Below are 22,633 nucleotides of genomic sequence, written 5' to 3'. Positions count from 1 at the left end.
AGTATTGGTAACCACTAACCTATAATCAAACAAATATAATCGTAACGTAAACTTCTTCAGTCACGAATTAATAGCCTTTCATCTGACAAAGTTTTGTCAAAATCCGATGAGAAAGGTTTATGTAGCAGTAGTGCTGTGGGTCAAAGATGCACATTGTTTTTATTACATATCGACCAATAGCTTACATAGTATTCAAGTTTTGCCCTGAACAAGGTTTTCAAAAAAGGGAGATAATTAAAAATGAGATCACCTAAATTTGTGGTTCCTTGTCACTGCACTCTCTTTCTCTCACTAACCTGGTATGGAGTCAATACCTCTCACAATATTCAAGTTATGCCCCGAAAAGGTTTTCAAAAAAGGGAGATAATTAAAAATGGGGCCACCTAGTGTTATGGATTCATATCACTGCACTTTCTCTTAATGAAGTCTATAATTGTATAAAGTTAAAACTTAATACTTTTTGAGTTATCATCCGGACAAGAAGTGCGATGGACGGACAGACAGACAGAAAGATGGACGGACGGACGTTCCTACATATGGGTATTTATGTGGCTACTCTTTTGTTCTCTCTATTGGTCTTTTGGCCACGTAAAAGAAAACTAGCCACATAAAAGCTTACGGAATGAATGACATCAAAGAAAAAGTACAGTTACCTATTGTTCCTATAGCCACCTAAGTAGGCAAATGTAAACTCGGACAGACGGATGGATGAACAAGGTTGCGACTTTATGCTGCCCCACTTCGGGGAGCGTACAAATTATCTAGGTACGGAAGACAAAAATGATCTTATTTTTTTGTTCCCGCTTAGTCCACTTGAATTTTAATATTCGATGTCTTGAGTGTTTGGAACATAGTCCGATTAAGCCAGTGGCAAGGGAGGTAGGGGAGTGGGGAGGGGAGCGGGGTGGCGTGTGAGGTGTTGCGCATTTGATCACCTTTCATACACATTCTCGAGCAAACTGTCTATACTGTTATATGACTTGTTAGCGTTCTATGCTTTCAAAAGATCTTCTCATGGATTTCATATACTGTTTGCATTGTTTGATCGTTTATTAACGCATTACAGAAAGAAAAAATGTAGTACTTAGCATTTAAAACAGTTTTTCCCATACTTCTACACTTCCCATTTTTTAATACTCGTGGCTTAATTTTTTGCAATATCTGGAAAATGTGGACCTCATTATCTTTAAAATGCTTTTAAAAAGATGAATAGGTTGATAAAACATAATTTATTAAGTTGCCCCCAAAAGCCATTCAATTGTGCAGCCGGAAGAAAAATGAAGTAGGTCAGGTCATAGTGAGATAAGAGTGAAAATTAAATAAATTCCCCGTCAAAATCCAGGCATATTTATATTTTTTGTTAGGTCATTCGTTTATTTGCGCATGGTGAACGAGGAATATATTATAACTTTTATTCAGGTAATGACATTGAAACGTTTAAAATCTAAATATAGATAATACGTATTAAATACTGTCCACTTAAAATTCCCTAACAAATAGTGTTTTTGTTTGTAAACATTCAGGGCAGTGCGATTAATCATTGTCTTAACTATTTGATGTTAATACCGTCAGAAGATTAAAATCATGTTATCATTTTTCCTGCCAGGCTCAATCGGTTTCCTGCCAGGCACAATCAGTAATTATTAAATGTACTTTTTCAGTTATTAATGGCTTGTTATCTTTTGCGGTGAACAGAATCAAACTTAACTTTTTGTATATCTTGACATATCTTATACTCTACCGTTAGGTATGCTACAAGAACCATGGTCATGAAAACTCGTTTCAATCGCGCATTTCTCCTCTAAAACGCACAGTTCGGTATATAGCTATTACTTAGTATGCATATATATCAAATGGTAATTTATCTTTTATCGTGCACCATTAACAGTTGTCTCGATATTTCATATCGCAGGCACCCTGCTTTCGTCAACGTTACAGAAAATGATTTGGATGAACTGCCTCGGGGTAGGAAATAGAATGTATAGTGCCTTTATATTTCAGGTCTGATGTCAGTGGAATTTTACTTTTACTGTCTGATCAATACAATCCGCCACATTTGGCTGGCCATTTTAACTTTTAGGGTTGAACTAATTCCAACATAAACATTTTTTTTGGGTGTGGAATAAGTAGTATGTAAGGAAATGAAACACAGAAAAAAGTCCTTAATTTTTAAGATATTGCATCTGGAATTCTGAAGTAACGTCTATATCTAATATTTATTGTGGCCGTTACTGTGTACCATATGCTGTATTGTTCTTCTACTGGTAAATTACAGCATAAATGTGTTTTTTAAATATCAGAAAAATATATTTTAAGATCTCTAGCACTTACTGGTAGCATACCTTTAGTGTTTTACCATCTTTGTCATAAAGCATTGGGGTGTCAAAATTCAGAAAATAGGTGTCAAAATTCAGAACAGAATTTCTAACCAAATTTATACATACACATTTCTTAAACAGACTCGTCGGCATTGGAGTTAAAAGGTTTTAATACCAAACATGTCTATCTCGAAGTCAGAAACAAGAAAGAAACATTCATAGGGGATTCGTGAAACAAAATGCATTCACAATATTACTGCAGATGGGTGGGGTGCTGTAATAACAGTATTTGCTCGAAATTCATATACAGTTACGAAAATTATTTACGATTTTGAATGCTTAATTATGCAATGTATCCATACGAATAAAAAATGATACTAATATTTTGTTTATTTGATTTCATTGTAGAAAAATTTGCAAAGTTGTGAAATTAAAATCTAGAGGAAGCTGCCATTAAATATCGCCTTATTTTCAGAGTTTGGCTTGGATTTCTTTTAAGGACTTTTTCCTGTATTGTATACTTAACTAAAACAATAAAACTTCATGTTGGAATTAGTTTGAGGTTCTGACATTTTGTTTAACCGGCCTACATGGACTTTTTCGCAAAGTGCAAGATACAGATATAAACTGTATCTCATTAGAGTGTTAGTGGGATCTTTTTGAATTTTCAAAATGTCTTTACTGTTCTCTAATTTATGGCCAAAATGTATTATTTCTCATTTCATAAAATCAGGAAAAGTAACTTTTTTTTTTTTACTTTTTGGGGTAATCTTTGCGTAATTATCATTACTCATTTACTAACTAAGATATCTTGAAAACATTCCACTTGAAAATAAAATCAAAATTGACCTTTTCTTTAATTTAGGTGTCAAAGATGACTGTAATATACAATGGAAATATCTCACGAAATCATTTTTTACGATAAATTCAAAATAAATAAAGATATTTGGGAAATTTGAATTCCCTATTCCAGAATTGGAGATCTTTATAATGATGATAAGATTACATCAACGGTGTTAATTTATGTTTAAAGATAGATCAGGGGTAAACCTTGTTACCGAAAAAATGGATCATTCAGTAGAATTGCGTATTTTGACTTGAAGAACGAGTTCAAGTTTAATGTTTTATCAGTCAAAGAGGTTTACTTTAATTGAAGTTACCTGAATACAAAAATACGAATATATATTTCAAATTTCAGAATTAAAGTACAAACATCTGAATAAGGAAGTTCTGGTTTGACAAAAAAGAAAATATTGGCAGTGGATGCAACAGTTTGACAAAATGCATTCTCCAATCACCATAACTATATTTACCTTCATAGTTCTTGTAGAATCAATATATCTTCCGACGACGGAAAATCATAAAGGAGATTCAAATAGAAAACTTCCTATAAAGAACCTAACAGCCGCCAATCACAGCAGTGCTATGGTATATGAGACACGTGGTGATTTAAAGACGGAACCGTGTACACTTCAAGTGATGGACGAGTCGAAAAATCAGTTTACTCACGATGTATTAAGATATCGTTACAACTTTGTTTATTTTAAACTGAATTTTTTAAACTTCAGTTTAAATGAAACAAAAATGGTCATTACCAAGAATGACTGGATATGGACATATAAAGGAGTGAACGGGGCACGCCAGTATCTTAACCTACCAGGAGACTTTGGTTATTTGTCATTTGGGTTACTGTGGGCTCATACCCTCAATGAAAAGTTTTCTGTTGATATCAAGAAGACAGGCGAATGTAGTAATCTGACAATCGGTCTGAAGGAAACGGACTTACTTATTGGAAAGGCATTGGGAAACATGACGTCACAAATAGCTTCACAACATGACATGTACAATTCTAGCTATTGGTGCTACAACAAACGTTCATGGATACACTCGATGTTCGTCTATAGAGCGTGCATGAGTGCGATATGTACAGTCCAAACAATTGAATATAACTGCTGCAAATTTTTTATTGATTTCACAGACAAGACACGAATAGTCCAGTGTGACTTAGAAGATTATAAGTTTGGCGCACTCTGGTGGATTTTGCCGACACTGATAGGAGAAATCTGTTTTGCACTCTATCCACTTTTGTTGACAAAACTTGGAATGAACGTTAAGACAATATCTGAAAACATGGAAATGGAAAGACGTAGATCTTTATCAATGGATGTATATAATGAAACAACCCATTTTGTCAAAAATGACAGAAATAAGAAAAATAGGAATACTTTTATTTCTTTAAAAGCTTCGAATCATATCACATTTTTGTCTACGCTGTGTTCGCCTTTATATGGTTTGGATCTAAGCGGGGCAATAATATCACGAGCATTACGTTTATGGATCCTCATTCTACCTTTAACTCTTTCAACCATCCACGTTTTGGTGGATTACATTTATGCAAAGGATTTTATGACCGATGCAGTGAAGAAAGGCGCTCTTCTTGGATTCAGTTCAATAATAGCTGGACTTAGTGAGTCAAGAAAACAGTTTTTATACTTTTTTGGAGGTCCACTTGTTGCTATAACAATTTATCTATCATTTGGTTTTCTATTAATCGTATTTCCACCAAATCTAGAAGATTTTGTAGCGACTGGTCTCCCAACACGCGTAAAGAAATTTATCTTCTTGACGAGAATGCCGCTGAAACTCAAAGAAAAACTGTCCGGTATAAGTGTTAGGAATCATAAAGGGTATACAAAACTACACAAACTTTTTCTTGTTCATATATTTATGTTATTACATAAGCAGTTTTGGGGAAAGTCGATCAAAATGTTCTACCTTAGATGGAAAACTGTCATATTCTCAACAATTGCTGGTAAATTGCATAGTGTGTTCGCAACAGTTATTTCATATTTTGTTTGTTTGCCATTTTATATAATATTTTGTCTCCTGGAATTGCTATTTGGCATATTGTACTACGCTTTCCCAGTTATAAACTGTTTTTTCGTTATGTTGAAATCATTTGTTATTCACTACACTACCTTTTTCCAAAACAAAGGATGTGTTATGAAATGTCTCCAATATGTCCTGCTTCTTCCAATGTTAATTCTGTTTAGCATCTCTTGGTATATGTACTGCGTTCTTTTCTTTGATGGATTTTGGTTTTTGTCAAAAATTGTAATGTTCACATACAGCGGCATTATCGCGTATCCTAAACTTTCATACGGATATTTGGTCCTTGTGTTCATGGCTTTGTATTACCTAACGGAAAGTTTTAATGCTTTTGGTGACAGCTATAGAGAACTTTTGAAATTGAGCGTAGAGGCTTGTGAAAAGTTCCAACAGAAACATATTGACGACTCTGAAACGGGTCTAGAAGAGATCAAAGATATTCGAACCAAATATGGCATAAAGAGAGATCTCTTCTACAAGATTGTAGATCGGCATTTACCTAGGAGAAACCAAGTGTTGATAACGATACTGAAGTTTACCTCAGTGATAACTATCTTGACAATATCAGTTGAGTTACTCATAACGTTCGATAAATTCCAAGAGTTATCACTCGTGACTCACGTGTTTACAGTATTGTTTATATGTGCGTTACCGAAAATAATAAAAATGATGTGCTTACAAAATATCAGGTATCAGACACGTAGGAAGTTGCAACAAAAGTTATTGCGAACTATTGCTGATTATGTCAGAAACAGAAATATCAGCAGTTCTGACGACGACGAACAGAGTATTTTACTTTCACAAAGTTCTGATTACGAAACTCTACGAAGTATGGATTCTGATTAATAAAAAGATAGAGTGATATCAGTGTCGAAAATGCGCCTACATGTATACCACGACAAAACTATATAAAGCGATCATCCGCAGCAACGTTTTGCATTGACTGCTTGTTTAATTTTGGCTTATTTTGACTCTATTCAAGAGAACTTTTTAATTTGGACTTCTTGCACTACTTCATTGGTAGAAGCATACATTGTGAAAATGTCTTGTCAAAGATTGTGTATTTTTTCATGAATGTATCTGCATAAATATAGGTTTCAGATTATACTTGATACAAGGACTATACTACATTCTCCTCATGGAATATAATATAGCTTAGTCTGTAGTGTATATTATCTGTAGTGTATATATTATTGATATATTTTGTTTATATGTGTGTTATGTGTGAAATACATATTTATGTTTATGTGATTGTAGTGTAGGTAACAAAGAGTTGCGTTTATGAACAAGTTCTTTTGACTCTATGTTGCTTCAGAAGGATATTATTATTTCAGAAATTTGGTACCAATATTTTATAATCGCATATATTCAAAACGTTTTATTTATTATTTTTTTGTCGGGCAATATAAAACTACCATTATTACCATTATCAGTGTCTCATATCTATTTTCCACCACGAGAATGCAACCGGATTTAGAAAAGTGCATTTTCGAGATTCCTGTCATGGTTAGTAATTATGTAGAACATTTAAATCATTCAAAAAAAAAAAAAAAAAATAGAATTACAAATGTATGTTCTTGTGCTAAAACATGTTCTTTCTGAATTTAGATAGAAATAATATTGTAAAATAATAGAAATAAACTTGCATTTTTCATTGTGTTTTCATATTTTTTCCACATAATTTGAACAGGAATTTCGTTCTTTAGTTGATGCTGTTTTTCATAAAAGCGGTTACTAAAAATAGACAGTATACGGCCTTTTCGTGGAAAGTAATACACACATGAGAAACGCTAAGGTCAATATATTGTAAAAAATCAAACACCGTCAAATCATAGAAAGAAAAAGTTGTTACACATGAAAACTGAACATGAATATTACTAATGGGCCACACTTTCTGATAGTTTTGTGCAGCTAAAATCTTACCGTCAAACTTATATCTAGAATGAAAACTTCGACCCCGTGAACATAAAACTATCAATAATATAAACGAAAAAAGGAAGGACGACCCAACTTTCCATAAATTAGTGACTGAATGATACCCTATATACGCGACTTAGATAACTTTTATTTAATTTTAGAATTATATATACTCTTTCTTCGAGTTTTCAATGCATTGATAATTATATAATTATAATCCTATAGCTATACTGTGGTGCTATCAACATTTGATTACTGAAATACTTACGCGACAAAATAATTTCTAAGCTTTAATTTTAATATCAAATTCACTATCCTACTCAATCAGAACATATTTGTTGTTGTTTTTTGGTCACACAGACACAGTTTTAGGTCTCGTGGTGACTTCCAAGCTTTTCATGGTGGTAGAAGACCCGATGTGTCCCTCCGAGCATTATTTTGGTAGAACTTCTCGCCTTCTTAAGCCAGCTAGATGGCTTCCTAACATGAAGAATTATATGACCCAAGCGAGACAAGAACCGATATCGGTGGGCAAGTGATTTGAAATCAGTGACAACAACCGCGGAGGTTCCTTGTTCGGAAATAATAAATGAAAATACAAAAAAAAACCACAAAAAACAACATGTTGGAACACTTGGTCAAAGACTATTTGCTTGACATCATTTTTATAAATTGCTATGGTGATTTTCAAGGATATTTAAGCATATCTGGAATCATATTGTAAAAATGAGAATCTCTTGTATCTTTATTTTTATCTTATTGAAATAATACACAGACTATCGAAGTAATATTATTCTGTGCAAAGTTTTTGCAAGAAAAAAATACTGTTTTGTCCGGTGGTAGGGGTCAGAGATATTTTTATCAAAAATCAAGTGCGTATCAGCATTACATATTTTTATGTTATAATTTAGTTTTAAAAATGGAGTTTGATATATTTCATATATATTTCTACCCGCTAGATCTGTTTTCATTAGATTAGCCACAGGTTTGATGTTTTGACTTTTAAATAGATTTAACTTGATCAGACCTCAAATTGAATAGCAATTGTAAAATCGTTAATTTCATGCGTAATGTCACTGGGTTCATCATAACAAACAAGACAATAAATAGATGATGCATGTCAATTTGTGGATGTTTTATAACATTTATGTCGTTATGTTTGTAATTTACATACACAAAAATATGAATTTTGTTGGTGTTATCAAACCTTAAGAAATAAGCACGCATACATATCGTTTTCACCTTGAAAGTCAGTTTGTGGTATTGAAACATATACAAGTTATAACAAAATCATCAGGGGACGAAAAAAACATGTTTAAAATTATGGTCCATTTTCTTCCCTGTACAATGAATTTAACAGCGTGTTTAAACTCTTGCTCCTAGATTCTCATCGACTTCGAGGAAAAACATTGTAGTATATATCTAATATTGTTTTTTATACTGCTCAGTTAATTCATTTAAAACGAACGGTTCCTGTGCGTTAGTAAAAGTTGAAAAATCTTATTTAGTAACAAATAAAACTTTACTTGAATCTTGAAAGTTAAATAAAGTGAATTTGAACAAAAAACTGACAAAAAAATTATCAAAACTGATGTGCATGCAATGAAAGGGATTGGGGGAACATGTAAAATTGTTTAATACGTATGTTTTCTGATGTTTGCTGTTCTAAATACTTGATTTCTATTGGTCGCAAAAATCAGAAGAATATCAGTTTTAATGTGACAAAGTATCTAGCGGTGATATGAAATTATTTCTCGAAAATCAAACACGTCGCCATCTCATTTAGAGCTTATGCCAGGGGGTTGGTTAACAAAAACTCAAAACACTACGTTTTTTGACAGTGGCTCAATATCATAAAATTGAATATTCTAAAACAGAAACAAAGGATGGTTTATTTTAAACAGTTTTCTGGGAAATACTATTATGGAATGTTCTAAGCCTGATTAAATATTTCCTCTCCAGTTTGGAATTAGTACTTTTGGGGTCAGTTCTTCGAAATGTTCTACCATAGATGGAAAAATATGTTATGTTCTCAACAGTGGCTCATACATTGCCTTGTGTGTTTGTTGCAATCATTTCAAATTTTATTTGTTTGCCATTTTATATCATATTCTGCTTTATTGAATTTTATGCTATAAACTGTTTTTATTGTGTTGAAATCATTTCTCATTCATTATTCTACTTTCTTCCAAGACAGAGAAGGCGTTATGAAATGTCGTCGATATAATATCCTATTTTTGCTTGCATCTTTTGGTATATGTATTGTATCATTTTCTTTTATGTATTTTGCTTTTGTCCAGAATTGCTATATGTTTAGGTATACTGACATCAGAATATGTCGTACGGTTATGTTTGTATTCATTACATAATGAAAAGTTTTAAAGGTTTTGGCGAAAGCTATAGAGAGATTTTGAAGTTTAGAGCCAACAGATGCATGTGATCACAGATACATGACTGTGAATAGACATTTACCGAGAAGAAACCAAGAGTGAAATGCTAAATATTGCTTTAGAACAAGCTCACAAATTGAATTCCGCTTAAGCCAATGTCAGGGGGCGTAAGAGGTGTTGCACATTTCATTACATGTCATGAACAGACTCAGTCAAACCGAGTCTGCTATTATTTTGCTTGGTTGCACTTTATGCTTCCAAAAGATCTTCATATACATTTTATTCTATTTATATTGTCAGTTTCAAAAGCAGAGCGTGTCCAGTACAAACGTTTCTCGTACTCGTCTGAAGCATTTCTTGCTATCAATCCGCTATGCTGAACTGACGGTGGATCATTGTTTTTATATTTTTGTATCATCAGGCTAATTATCATTTGACCGTAAAAACAGAAACAAAATAAATTCAATAACATTTTTACACATTCTTTCACAGCTATTACCTTAAAAGAATTTTGTTTGGAACTGTGGTACATCATATTTGCTCTTTTAAAATTGGATGTCACGTAATTAAAGCATTTTAGCTGTAGGCAAAAATCGATTTCCTGTAAATATATTCTGACTTGGCAAGTATACTTCAAATGATGCAGTCTGGTGTTTATTTTACATTGTCTGAGCATGAATATTTGACGCAATGTCATCTTCTGAATTTGTAAATTTTGACAAAATTGATGGCTTTTTAATTTGATTGTCAGCTTTCCCTCCAACTCCGGCACAGGCACCCCCTCCCCCGCGGATCCGCCTTTATCCAGACATATATGTTAAAGTACGTGACATAGCCGGAAGAATGAAGAGGCTGATGTATCCGTGACAGTTAATTTCAGGAGCTGTACTTATTGCAATCTAATCTTTCAAATCGCTATAATATGGTTTATTAAAGAAAATAAATATATGAAAAGATGTCAACTGTTTATCTAAACTCGAGACTCACTGATAATAATATAATGAAGAATCACATGACACACTGTTGTGTTGCCTTCCATTTTAGCGAATTGCGTATGTTATTCTTTGTAAAGGAAATTATGAAAATTTTCGACTTGTAAAATGAAATAGGAAACAAACAAAATAAGGAATTAATTATTTGATAACTCCGTTTTGATTAATACTCAGCAAATAATCTAGTGCGGACACTTTTATTATTTTGTTTTATTCTTTTGAACACAAATCTTCTTAATGTCGTCCCAAAGATAGCCAGTCTGGCATTGTTGTTCCCAAGGGAAACCCCAAACATCACAGAAGATGAATTTAGCGGTGTTGCCAGGGTACGAGAAAAACCGTTTCCCTGAAAATTGAATACTAACAATTACAAAAGAAATGGAAGAAAACGGAAAAATATATCCAGTTATAGATCTAAAAAGCACACGTTTGAAATGAAAGTATTATCATGAGCACAATATTAAGTACATTCTATTCAATGTATTATGATATTAAATCATCGGTGACTAACTGATTGATTGGTTGACTGATCGATTGATGTATACTGAAATCTTTTTAAAGAAATACCTGTCATGATACTTTGAGAATTACACGGGTTTTCCACATCTTTTGCTTCGGTTCTACAACTTACAGAAGAAACGACCTCGCTTGGAGCACACTCTGAACACTCAGCGTGAAAAATCTAGATAAATTATATAAATTACGAAAACGGACATAAGAACAATAATCACTTGACTAAGGTGGTTTTCCTTACCTAGATTTGTCATCTTTTACACAAATATACTTAAGTATATCATGTTTCAACAAGAGCCATGTCAGACATGGCTAATCCCCCCACCGGGCATATCATAATTGAAGGATGTGGTCCGCATCAGGGGTTTTAAGATGTGGAAGAAAGAATAAGTCAGTAGTGAGGTGGTTTACTGCTAAATTTTATTATTTTCATGAAGAGTATAGCTATGATGTTTTTCTATATGGCTACTGTAAAAGGAAGGAATGGAAAACTAACAGGGAACAAGAGTGCCAGAATGTCACATATATGCCCGTCAAATCAAATTTCTTTATCTAGCAGCTGTATTTGCAAATGGAATGTTAATTTTGTGGTTGTTTAGTTTAAACATTGTAAGTCTTTTGTTTTTTAAAGTCCACAAAAAAAACTCCTTACTAGGTAGAGATACCTTATATATAATAAAATTAATAAAATACACCTAAAACTGGAGAGTAACATCTATGCTGTACCACAGAAAAGTGGTCTTGTTTTTTCCCTAGGGTCAATTATAAAAATGTTACAATATAAGTTATTTATAGTAACAACTAAGGGAAGTTAATCTTTAAAAAAAAAAAAAAAAAAAAAAAAAAAAAAAAAATTGCAAGTCCACACAAAAATCTTTATCAGGAAGAGACTGGTCAAAATACACCTCAAAATTGGATTTAGCATGTTTGTTGTACTACAGAAAAGTGGTCTCGATTTTTCCCTACGACTAGTAATGAAAAAGTTACAATAAAAGCTATTTAAAGTAACAACAAAGGGAAGTAATTCTAAAGAAGGGAACTGCGCATGACACTTAGTCTCATGATGGTGTATAATTGTGCCAAGTTACATCAAAATCCCTCTATGCATGAAGAAGAAATGCTTCGGACAAAGTCATTCTTGTATCTGACCTTTGGCCTCTAAGTGTGACCTTGACCTTAGGCCTAGTGACCTGGATCTTGCGCATGACACTCCGTCTCGTGGTGGTGAACATTTGTGCCAAGTTATATCAAAATCCCTCAATGCATGAAGAAGAAATGCTCCAGACAAGGTTTTTATTCTTGTATCCTTTGACCTCTAAGTGTGACCTTGACCTTAGATCTAGGGACCTGGTTCTTGCGTATGACACTCCGCCTCGTGGTGGTAAACATTTGTGCCAAGATATATCAAAATCCCTCCATGCATGAAGAAGATATGCTCCGGACAAACTTTTTTAAGAAAATATGATAAAGGGGAATAACTCAAAAAATAGGCAAGGTAGAGTTATTGTTCTTGCACACTGCACTTCCTCCCAATGTGTTCTATCAGTGTATGAAGTTTGAAGAAAATCCCTCCAGTACTTTTGGGGTTATGCTCCGGACAAAATGTTTTAAGAAAATATGATAAAGGGGAATAACTCAAAAAATAGGCAAGGTAGAGTTATTGTTCTTGCACACTGCACTTCCTCCCAATGTGTTCTATCAGTGTATGAAGTTTGAAGAAAATCCCTCCAGTACTTTTGGAGTTATGCTCCGGACAAAATTTTTTAAGAAAATAAGATAAAGGGGAATAACTCAAAAAATAGGCAAGGTAGAGTTATTGTTCTTGCACACTGCACTTCCTCCCCATGTGTTCTATCAGTGTATGAAGTTTGAAGAAAATCCCTCAAGTACTTTTGGAGTTATGGTCCGGACAAAGATCGTTGCGGACGCACGGACGGACGGACGGACGGACAGACGGACGCACGGACGGAGAGCATTTCTAATATCCCCTTCACCTTTGGTGGGGGGATAAATAAAGGCGGGGAAGCGGCGAGATATCATTAGTTAGACTAAGTGATGATTTGCTGATGATATGATATCAGTAGCAAGAGATATGACATTTGCTAATTAAAAAAAAAACAACGGTAGAGGTAACAAGTTATCAATGGAAGGGACAATAGATTACTATACTGTATAATACATAGTTGACATTTTCTAATATAATCGAACGTATCAAAGCAAAGTAATACTATACTTAGTTTGACGACTGAGGCTGTTCATGAGAGGTAAAAAAAAATTGTAAGCACCTTTCATGCTCCCTAGCATGAAGTTATATTATACAGATATTGTAGCATTTAAGTTTGATAAGACTTTTTACGGCCGCCACACGGCATGTTGTGATCCTTTGTAAGAATAAAACGCAACAAAGGAAAATTAAAGCAAACTGTTTAATTTGATTTGAGTATGTTATTGAGCGGTTATGAAACAAACAGATAATTACCTCACCAGGTGGACAGTGAGCTATATACGTCTTGCCAGAGAAGTCACATACCAGAAATGTGTCGACTAATGCCGGATGGGGGATCTTTGTGTGACCAGCGAGCGTATTGACCTTGTTACAGGGATTGTTAAAGCTCCAGTCATCTGGAAATTAGAAAGTTATATGACCTCTTCAATACACTGTTTCGGAATATAAATAAATGTTTATGATTAAACTATAGGACATTTTTTTTAAAGTCAGTTCAATGCCTTTGTATGCGTTCAAAGATCATGCAAAATTTTGCATTTGTTTCAGCAAATCCCTTAACGTGCGCCTGGGCTAACGTTTACACACGTCTCTCAAATAACTGAATTTTCTGGATATTAACCTGCATATTTTAGTTGGCAAAAAAGTGAAAGTTTACTGAGAAATACTTCGGACACGAATGCGGGACGGACGGACGCACAGCCGAATCGGCGATGTATAAGCTTACCCTTTCGGGGAGCAGAAAAGGTCTAAAGTGTTTTAGTTGAAATGGTCATCATATTGAGACTAAAGTGATTTAGTTGAAAAGGTCATCATATTAAAACTCCTGATGTAAACATGATCATGCTTGAAGACATGCAAACATGAAAATTTTATCTTCAGCTTGAACAAACTGTTAGACACTGAAATGGCGTTAAAGAGACGATTGTTTTTGTGTTGGCGCGTAAACTGTATCTATCAGAAACCGCCATTGTACAGAAGTCACTAAAATCTTTTCTTGCAATGAAAGTTAGCTGTTAAGTGGGCGTGACTGCTTCGTTGTGGAGTTTTTTTTGATTATTGTGAAAAAAAAAATACAGGAGTCAAAAAGATGTCAAATGCGCTTGATCTAAGCACCTACTTCTATTCTCATTTTCTTAGTCTTGTCATTTTCTGAACAAAGTCTCTGCAATAACAGAATAAAACATACCTTCACAGGTTAGAAAGGATTTTTCACATGGGATCAAGGTGTATCCTTTGTAACAACGAACGTCAACATCTGAAATGTTCAAGTGAAAATAATGCACTTGTATTCTATCAATTCCACGTTGACATTGGTAGTATAGTGTAATTTAAGGTTATTTTGAATTTCTAGGTTGATACTATTAATTGCGATTCTATTAAATTTTTTTTAGGAAAAGTATTGCTGATACATAGATACTGAAATAATAAGTCAAAATGAGCGCCTTTCATTGTTTTATTCTACTGATACTGTACTGATACTTGGTGCCGAGAATGTGTTGTGAAAAGCAGTTTTGGAATATTGAGTATTATACAATGGAATACAGACGGTTACTTAGTACCAAATCCAGAAACAGGTTGGAGAACTCAATGGAAAACGAGGATGCGAAACATGATTCGAATTGTATTTATAACAAGAAATATCTTTAAAAATGATGGTCGGCGAATTGTAATAAGGAAAGAAGTTTATGAATTTTTCATTTAACATTCATCTAACATTTTTCAAATTGCAAAAACTAAACACCGCACTTGAACAATTTAAATGGCTCTCTTTTAATTTTTCGCAAAGGTTTCGTAGGGTTGCAATTTTGTTTCGTTTATCCTTAGACGAATAATTACAGCAGTAGTTTGATGAAGATTCATGAAGCGGTTCATGAGAAGAGGTCATTAAACGTGTTTATATTTTTAGCTAAATTGGTCCCTATCCCCATTTGTAACAAAATAGCAGGAGACCTTACGATATTGTTACACATCGAGTTTGATAAAAATCCATTACATTTTAGTGTTTAATGCGAAGAAAGGCATATCTACTTTTAGCTATAGCGGTCCCTAATAGGGCCCAAGTTCCTATATAAATAAATTTGGAAGAGGACCTTATAATGATGCTCCAGACCAAGTATGACAAAGATCCACAAAGCTGTTCATGAGACGCTGTATAAAGGCATTTCTAGTTTTAGCTCTAGCAGCCCCTAAAAGGGGTTAAATGTCCCAGCTGAACAAAGTTGGCTGCGGGCCTAATAAAGATGCTACAAATCAAGTTTGATTAGAATACATGAGAAAAAATCAATTAAAGGATTTTTTTATTTATTATTTTTATTTATTTCTAAAATAGGCCAACTGATCCCGCTTTAACAAATGCATATTCGCTATTCATGAATCCTTGGACAATGACGTCACACCTATAAAAAGGTGAAGGTCAAGCAAAACATACAATTGTAATTATTTCAATATTTCTGTTTCATAAGCAAAGTTTGACCGTAGTCATATCACATAGATAAACTGTATGCAGCGTACCTTCATTTCAGTGTAATGAGATTCAGTCATTATATAGCATATATATAATAAAACAGATTTTAACTGAGTTCAATATTTGCATACCATACTAAAGAAAAATATTCATATATAATAAATCAGTTAAATAATTTATAACAAATATTCAAAGCAAACAAGTACTCATTTTAATATGCAATCCGAATAAGTCACAAAAGCAAGAAACCTTTTCATATACAGACGACAATTGTAACAAGGAAAATCTTTTAAAAAGCACTTCTCTACATAAAAGACTCTTATCACACCCTTATTCATGTGATACGCAGACCGTATTCAGCTCTTTCTTTAATTTGATATATGTTGGTATTTGAACAGGTTTTTATCATATTTATTAAACTTACTTTAGTTATCATTTTGAGATATATCAATATTCTTGCTAAATATACTGAGCCAAAGTTAGCTTTAAAACTGTGAACAGCGTCGTTTGGGATAAACGCTTTGTCTACATTTCACTCAGCGTAGCACAATCAACAGAGTGGAAGAAATTGACACTCTCGTCCAATCAGGCAGAGTGTTGCATAAATCTTCCATTTTGATAAATTATCTATAATGCGTTATCAAGTAGTTTGATTTGCAAACTGAAGTCACGTGGCATAGGTAACGAAAACGAATTTAGACGGCGTCGCCGAAAAACTGATAACAGATAACATTAATGAACCTGTGATCAGTCTCTACAATAATGAAATATGCAGTATTTTAACAGGTTGATCACGATGTAGTAGTTTTTAAAATCTAAACATTTGTCTACAAAGACACTCATGTATGTTTTATTTAGTAAAATAGAAATGACTTTCATATATCAGTTATTTTGAATACAATAACAAAGAGACTCAGTGAGTGTTTAGCACTTCACTTACATAGTTTGTTAAATATGAAGAAAGAAGATCCTTTAAGAGCAGAGAACAGAACCAAGCAATACACTTGTAGAGTCGGGTTGATTGCGTCTGTTCAATACACAATATCTCGCACGCCCCCAAGCTTAATCGGAATTTTATTACAGTATACAGGAGTGCACTCCGTGCCAAAGTCAAAGTACGGGGAGTATACAGCAGCGATAATTAATATTTATAAGAAGATCTTTGGAAGCTTAGAACGCAACCAGACAAAAATAGCAGACTCGGCTTGACTGAGTCTTTTCATAAGAGGTAATTAAATGTGCAACATTCGTCACGCCCCCTGGTATCGGCTAGGGGAATTCTATTGTAAAATTCAATACAAAGGACAACAAAATATAACAGCAATGTTTACACCCAAACGCCTTTTCAATTAAGGTCAAGTAATTATAGTAAGCTAAAATGCATACATTTTGATTTCAATAAAGTTGATTATTAGTCAGATTTATGCAACGCACTACAACATAGCCTGAACAAATGCAATCAACATAACGTAATATGTATAGTGAACAGTACAGACCCTTTGGTGTAGAAAATGTCCAGAAGTTAGGGTCCAAAATAGACTTTGACTCGGCACCACAGTAACTTTTTCCCTGCACCAGACCTTGAATAAATATCATGGACTAAACAGTAACTTAGATAGGACTTTCTTCTTAAGGCTTGCCAACAACATCTACTTCTTGAAAGCCAACGACTGTAATATACTTAAAGCACCCCAAAAAAAGCTGATCAAAAAATACTTTTCATTAACTGAATGTTAAAAACTTTACTTTTTGTTTGAAGTTTTAACAAAATATGTTTGTAGACAGACAGACAGTGAATATTTATTTACCTTGACCAAATAGAAAATAGTAATTTTCTCCAGGCTGTAACTCGGTTCTTGTAGTAAACTGCAGTCCAGTTGTGTTTGTAGAAAAGGAGTATGTAATACCAGGTGATTTGGAAACATCTATTGTCTCCACAAGTGTTCCGTTGGAATGATATAAGTAGATATATGCCGATTTCGTCGTTTGTTTAGACTACATTATTAACATTTCAAATGAAACGGTATACATATATATATATATCAAACCTGATATAAATTATAGTTAGATATCATATGTTCATCAATTGAATATGTTAACAGAAGCGGATGTCTATCAAGTAATTATGTTAAGAGAAGCTAAATGCACAAATTACCTAATAAGAAATTAATAGTAATTCAGATAAATAACCAGCATAAACTTTGTGATAAAAATCTTTATAGTCACTTTTAAGTACAAACACAAATTAAAAACCTCTTGGTCGAACTTGATTGACCACACTCTTTGAGATATTGGAACGACATGACTGGCTGGTAGTTTTGAACTCGCGATGATGTTTGCTGGCGGGACTGTAAGAGAATATGCTTTGACTAAAAGACTAACTATTCAAACATTCATAGAAATACTGCATTCGTTGATTCGTTTGTAACGGTATACTTGTGTTAAAATGTACATAACGAACAAAATCATATTTTAAGAAATTTTGTATCATTTAAAAGTTTGTTTGTGATTAGAAGGTATTTAAATTTACATATTTGTTTGATTGAAATACAATTATTTTGTATCTATATATAGATCATCTAAAGATACCTTACCTCCTGCGAGCAATGTTATGCACCTCTGATCACTGGATAGACTACAGAAAAATATCCAGAAGAAGTATAGAATTATCAATGGTTAAATCTATTCATATTACGTTATTATTAAAACACTTAAACAACGTTTTTAAATTTCACAACAAAAGTAGGAGTTTGGAGTATATTTAATTTATGGCATAAAAGAAGAAGACAAAATAAATACATTGTATGTCTATGAGGGTATTTTTGGAAAAGAAAAGATATTTCATTTTCATGTCAACCACCTACCGATTTGTTTTGTATGTTCAGTTATGAAACATGTGTCGTAAACTGATGTCATATCTAAAACATTTCAATGTATCTAAACAACGTACTACCACACTACCTGAGGTATGTGAATAATAGACCTCTTGAACGCTGCAATGATAACTTTAAAAAAGGAAATAAAATACATGTAGTTTAAATCAGATTGTATTACGTGCGTTTAGTATGGTTTCTGCGTATATTAAACGTACCTTTGAACCCAATATAATATCATGCCAAGAAATGCATCGCAGAAACTTACCCACTATCGTCAACGGCCGTGAAGCAAAACACGTTATTGACAGTGTCAGTCTTATTGGGGTTCCATTTCACACTGATATGCCAGTTGCCGGTCAAGTTAGACAAAGCTAGTGAAGACTTTATCAATCCTACTGGAGAAATCGTATTCACTTCAGATATACTGAAATTTGAGAATTTGAATATATGTCTATGGTACAGGCAGAAATCTTTTATTACATTCAACAGACCACACATCTAGCAATGAATTTTGGAAACTGCTATGATATTAATGTTCACTGTGACATTAATCAAGTTTGCTGTAAACATACAAATATTTACGACGGCAAATTTTGTGGGTTTTTTTTTTCTGTCAATGACATTTCCAAGACTATGAATTTCGCTTCTCTGCAGTGATCTTAATGTTTTATATTTAGCTAGCGGCAATATTGTGATATCGTTTGTGATTAAAAAGCGGGAAATCAATTCTAGGTTCACAGTAAACGTCGTGCCCATAGTTTTACACGTCACACAAGTTTTTTTTAACATTTTGTATTTAATAGTAATGATAGTATAACAAGAACAAGGATGGACGTGGTAACGCAGATCATGCGGTCATTGATAAAGTTAAGCTGCAGAAAATATGCAGAAAATATGGGTGACATGTTAACCTAAAATACTTTTTACACTTGTTCCCGTCATAAAAACAGATATTCATAGATGTATTATTTTATAGATATTTGATATTTTCTAGAGAAATCGTTGTTTATTACCAGCAACAAGTAGTGTAGCACATGGAGATTGGGTGATTTCACGTGAATTTTTTTTACCGATACACGATTGGCTTATCGCATTTATGGAACGCCTTTTTGCAATATAGCTGGCACTCTATATGCTGTATAGAGAAAAGCTTGTGACCTGAATTCTTCATTCATTATTTCATATGATTTATTCAAACTTTTAGCAATGATCAATATTGATACCTATTTGTGCATAAATGATTTTTTTAATTGCTCTTTAATTTACTGTTTTATGGTCTTGTGTTGTTTTAGAGTATAGAGTTGCCCCTAAGCCGGTGCTAGGGGGCGTGAGAGATGTAGCATTTATTTCCTTCATGACAGATCATCAAGTGATCTGCAATTATCTTTTTGGTTGCATTCTGTCTAAGGATCTTTTTACAGATTTATTAACTATCACAACAGCAATCTTCAAGTGCCGTGTGGCGGCTGTAAAAAGTCTCCCCGTACTTGGATTCAGTGTTGGAATATTTTCTGGTCCTTTGGGATCATGGAGTCCGTTCAATAGATGCGTAACAGAGTTCCGCCTAAGCCTATGCTAGAGGGCATAACAGGTGTTGCACATTTTATTACTTTTCATGAACAAACTCAGTCAAACCGAGTCAGCTGTTATTCTTTTTTGGTTGCAATGGTTACAAGTTATAATGATAGCATTTTACTATATTGCATATAACTTGATAAAAAATATAGACAGACTACTTATTTTTTAACCTTTCTCGTGCATGTGTATTAATTAAGATGAATTACCTGTTATCTGATCCACTTTGAATTGTTATATTAGTATTGAAATCTGTACCATTCATTACACCGACACAGGCTTTATCTGGCAGTGTTAATCCGACAAATTTCGGACGTTCGCGCTCGAAAGTGCTGCAATTTCTGGCATTTTTGTTCTACAGATACTAGAAACTGTAATGGTATGGAACTTAATGGCTTGGATGATATGTTATAGTTGTAATCTTCTATCTGCACGGCAACAGCGTACAGACCTGCTGTGTATATAGCTGTATATTTTATTGTACACGTGTCCTGTTAATACCAGCATAATGCAATTTTTACTTGAACAATAATGCATAATTTAGGAGTATATATAATTAAATTCAATTCAATATCTATATTTCCGCCCATGTAGGTGCGATATACTGAAGCACATTGCAAAATATAAAAAACATTGATGACTAGATGAAAAACAAAACACAAAGCAAACATCTATACATTACAGGTATTACACATTATCATGGACCCTTCTTAAATAATGGATTATAAATCAATATGCATATGTACACATGTTCACAATTTACACAAAACATTTCTGGTAGCACTACAATACGTTATACTGCAAATTTACGTATGATTACGATTACAGACGGGAAGTTCAGATAGAGGGAAGGGCAAAAAAAAAACCATAAAACATATCCTACCGAAACGAAAAGTAGAATCGTGAAAGGGGCCCATAATTTCAGCTGCACAGCTGCACATATTGGGGTCATTTTTCTTTTCCCTATTGTAGATTAAATTTGTTGCATACTAAACTTTGATGGCAATAAAATACATACCTGTTCAATTTTAGCGTTTGGAAATGCATTACTAATGCCAGCGGCTTCTAAACTGGTTGCCCAACGGCATTTAACTATGTCACCATCCTCATCTGAAACTAATGTGAGCAAAAGAAACCAATGTGCTTCAGAGGTAATTTTGTATATGTAAAAAGGGTAATATTTGTTGCGTAAAATGTAAGTTGAGTCAATTATTTTTCAAACTTCACACATGAAATATTATACTACCTGGTAACTGAATCGTGTGGTTGCACCCGTACTGAAGTCGGACTATAGGAGGAAAATCAATCCTAGGAGAAGCATTCATTCTCATAGTGTCCTTTCGAACCGTGGTGTTCATCCTTACAATCAGCTCCCAGGATCCCGAACCATACAATAACGTGCCAATCCAACAACACCCAGAAAATCTGTGAAAATGTTTAGATAGAAATGGAAATCAAAACGTATTCGTACATAATATAAGGAGGAAGAGAATTAGAACTTACATAAATAATATCTGAATAAAGATGGAAAAGGTTAATTGTTGTTTTCTAAAAACGAGAATAATACCTACTCCATTTCATACCAGCTTGTACTTGTATTATTTGGTACAAAAGAGATATGTCCCCGTCCCGACTGCCAGTCCTCTTTTATGCTGTAATCTGTACATTCGTATTCAAATGGGGCATTAAAAGAGCTGTAGGAAAAACCAAAGTACGGACGTTTTTGTGTTAAAGAACCTTCCGAATAGTTAAAGCCTTGAGCCATAGTCGTCTCGTTACATTCCGGAATTTGGGAAGTTCTCCTCCAGGACTGACGGTTATCTATGTCAATCTAAAAATATTTCACAAAAATAATACTTCATTGTTTACAACATATTTACGATTTATTTAAAGAGCAATAACAAAACAAACGTAGTTATTGAAATACTTTCTCTTTTTAAATGTATAAAATGGTAATGACGAAATGAAAAACTTAAAGATGTTGAAATGTATACATACAGAAATGCCATCCAAATTTTGTTTCCAGAAGATCATAGCTCCACGAAAATGCGAACAGTAACATACTGATACAAGTAGAGATAATAAAAGGCAAGAAATAGCCGCTTTCTCGATTAAATTCATATTGGTGCGTCTTTGATTCGTGTTCTTACAGCGGTATCCTATTTATATTGCGTTGGGTGTAAAGGTTATCGCTTTCATACTCGAATATGTCCATTCATTGCATAATATCATAGAGAAAATAAAATCTAGTAAGGCATCAGATACATTAACATGATTTTGTCCTTTATTTGTCCTTGCATATTCAGTACAGCAAACATAAAAAACCTGAACTATAATTGTTATCATGATCATGAATAACCTGTCACATTGTTTTACCTACACAACATAGTTTCACTATTCAAATGCGTTGAAATGGAATTATTATGAACAATACAATGGTATATTTCTGAACAACATGTGACCTTGAATTTG

The 22,633-nt window shown here is 33.6% G+C and overlaps 2 protein-coding genes across 3 annotated transcripts; one reads left to right on the top strand and one right to left on the bottom strand.

Moving 5' to 3' along the window:
- Window positions 1-967: 967 nt before the first annotated feature.
- On the top strand, window positions 968-7,175 carry LOC128555111 (uncharacterized). The gene is made up of 2 exons (XM_053536566.1): window positions 968-1,419; window positions 3,517-7,175. Exon 2 carries the CDS (start codon window positions 3,582-3,584, stop codon window positions 6,051-6,053), a length of 2,472 nt encoding a protein of 823 aa, XP_053392541.1. The 5' UTR covers window positions 968-1,419; window positions 3,517-3,581; the 3' UTR covers window positions 6,054-7,175.
- A 2,796-nt stretch (window positions 7,176-9,971) lies between these two features.
- On the bottom strand, window positions 9,972-22,430 carry LOC123563851 (uncharacterized). 2 transcript variants are annotated; one of them, XM_053536564.1, is made up of 14 exons: window positions 22,160-22,430; window positions 21,733-21,992; window positions 21,408-21,586; window positions 21,180-21,277; window positions 20,371-20,652; window positions 18,852-19,010; window positions 18,305-18,345; window positions 17,964-18,058; window positions 17,519-17,705; window positions 17,207-17,290; window positions 14,433-14,501; window positions 13,499-13,641; window positions 11,074-11,188; window positions 9,972-10,852 (listed from the first exon to the last, which is right to left on the bottom strand). In XM_053536564.1, exons 5-14 carry the CDS (start codon window positions 20,424-20,426, stop codon window positions 10,707-10,709), a joined length of 1,095 nt encoding a protein of 364 aa, XP_053392539.1. In that variant the 5' UTR covers window positions 20,427-20,652; window positions 21,180-21,277; window positions 21,408-21,586; window positions 21,733-21,992; window positions 22,160-22,430; the 3' UTR covers window positions 9,972-10,706. The 2 variants fall into 2 exon arrangements, with proteins under 2 accessions (XP_053392539.1, XP_053392540.1); XM_053536565.1 differs by having other exon boundaries at window positions 21,180-21,271.
- Between the last annotated feature and the right edge of the window lie 203 nt (window positions 22,431-22,633).

The sequence above is a fragment of the Mercenaria mercenaria genome, chromosome 2 (genome assembly GCF_021730395.1).
Source record: "Mercenaria mercenaria strain notata chromosome 2, MADL_Memer_1, whole genome shotgun sequence".
NCBI classification, from domain to species: domain Eukaryota; kingdom Metazoa; phylum Mollusca; class Bivalvia; order Venerida; family Veneridae; genus Mercenaria; species Mercenaria mercenaria.
Note: the sequence above shows the minus strand (reverse complement) of the source record. Positions and strands in the feature narration are given on the sequence as shown.

Excerpts from the sequence above, each read along its gene's own strand:
- LOC128555111 (XM_053536566.1), top strand. The coding sequence starts at position 3,582 with ATGCAACAGTTTGACAAAATGCATTCTCCAATCACCATAACTATATTT.
- LOC123563851 (XM_053536564.1), bottom strand. The coding sequence starts at position 20,426 with ATGAATGGTACAGATTTCAATACTAATATAACAATTCAAAGTGGATCA. Across the intron at positions 17,706-17,963 it reads CAATCAAGTTCGACCAAGAG|TCTAAACAAACGACGAAATC; the intron begins GTTTTTAATTTG and ends TTAATAATGTAG. Across the intron at positions 13,642-14,432 it reads ATCCTTTCTAACCTGTGAAG|ATGACTGGAGCTTTAACAAT; the intron begins GTATGTTTTATT and ends TCTAATTTCCAG.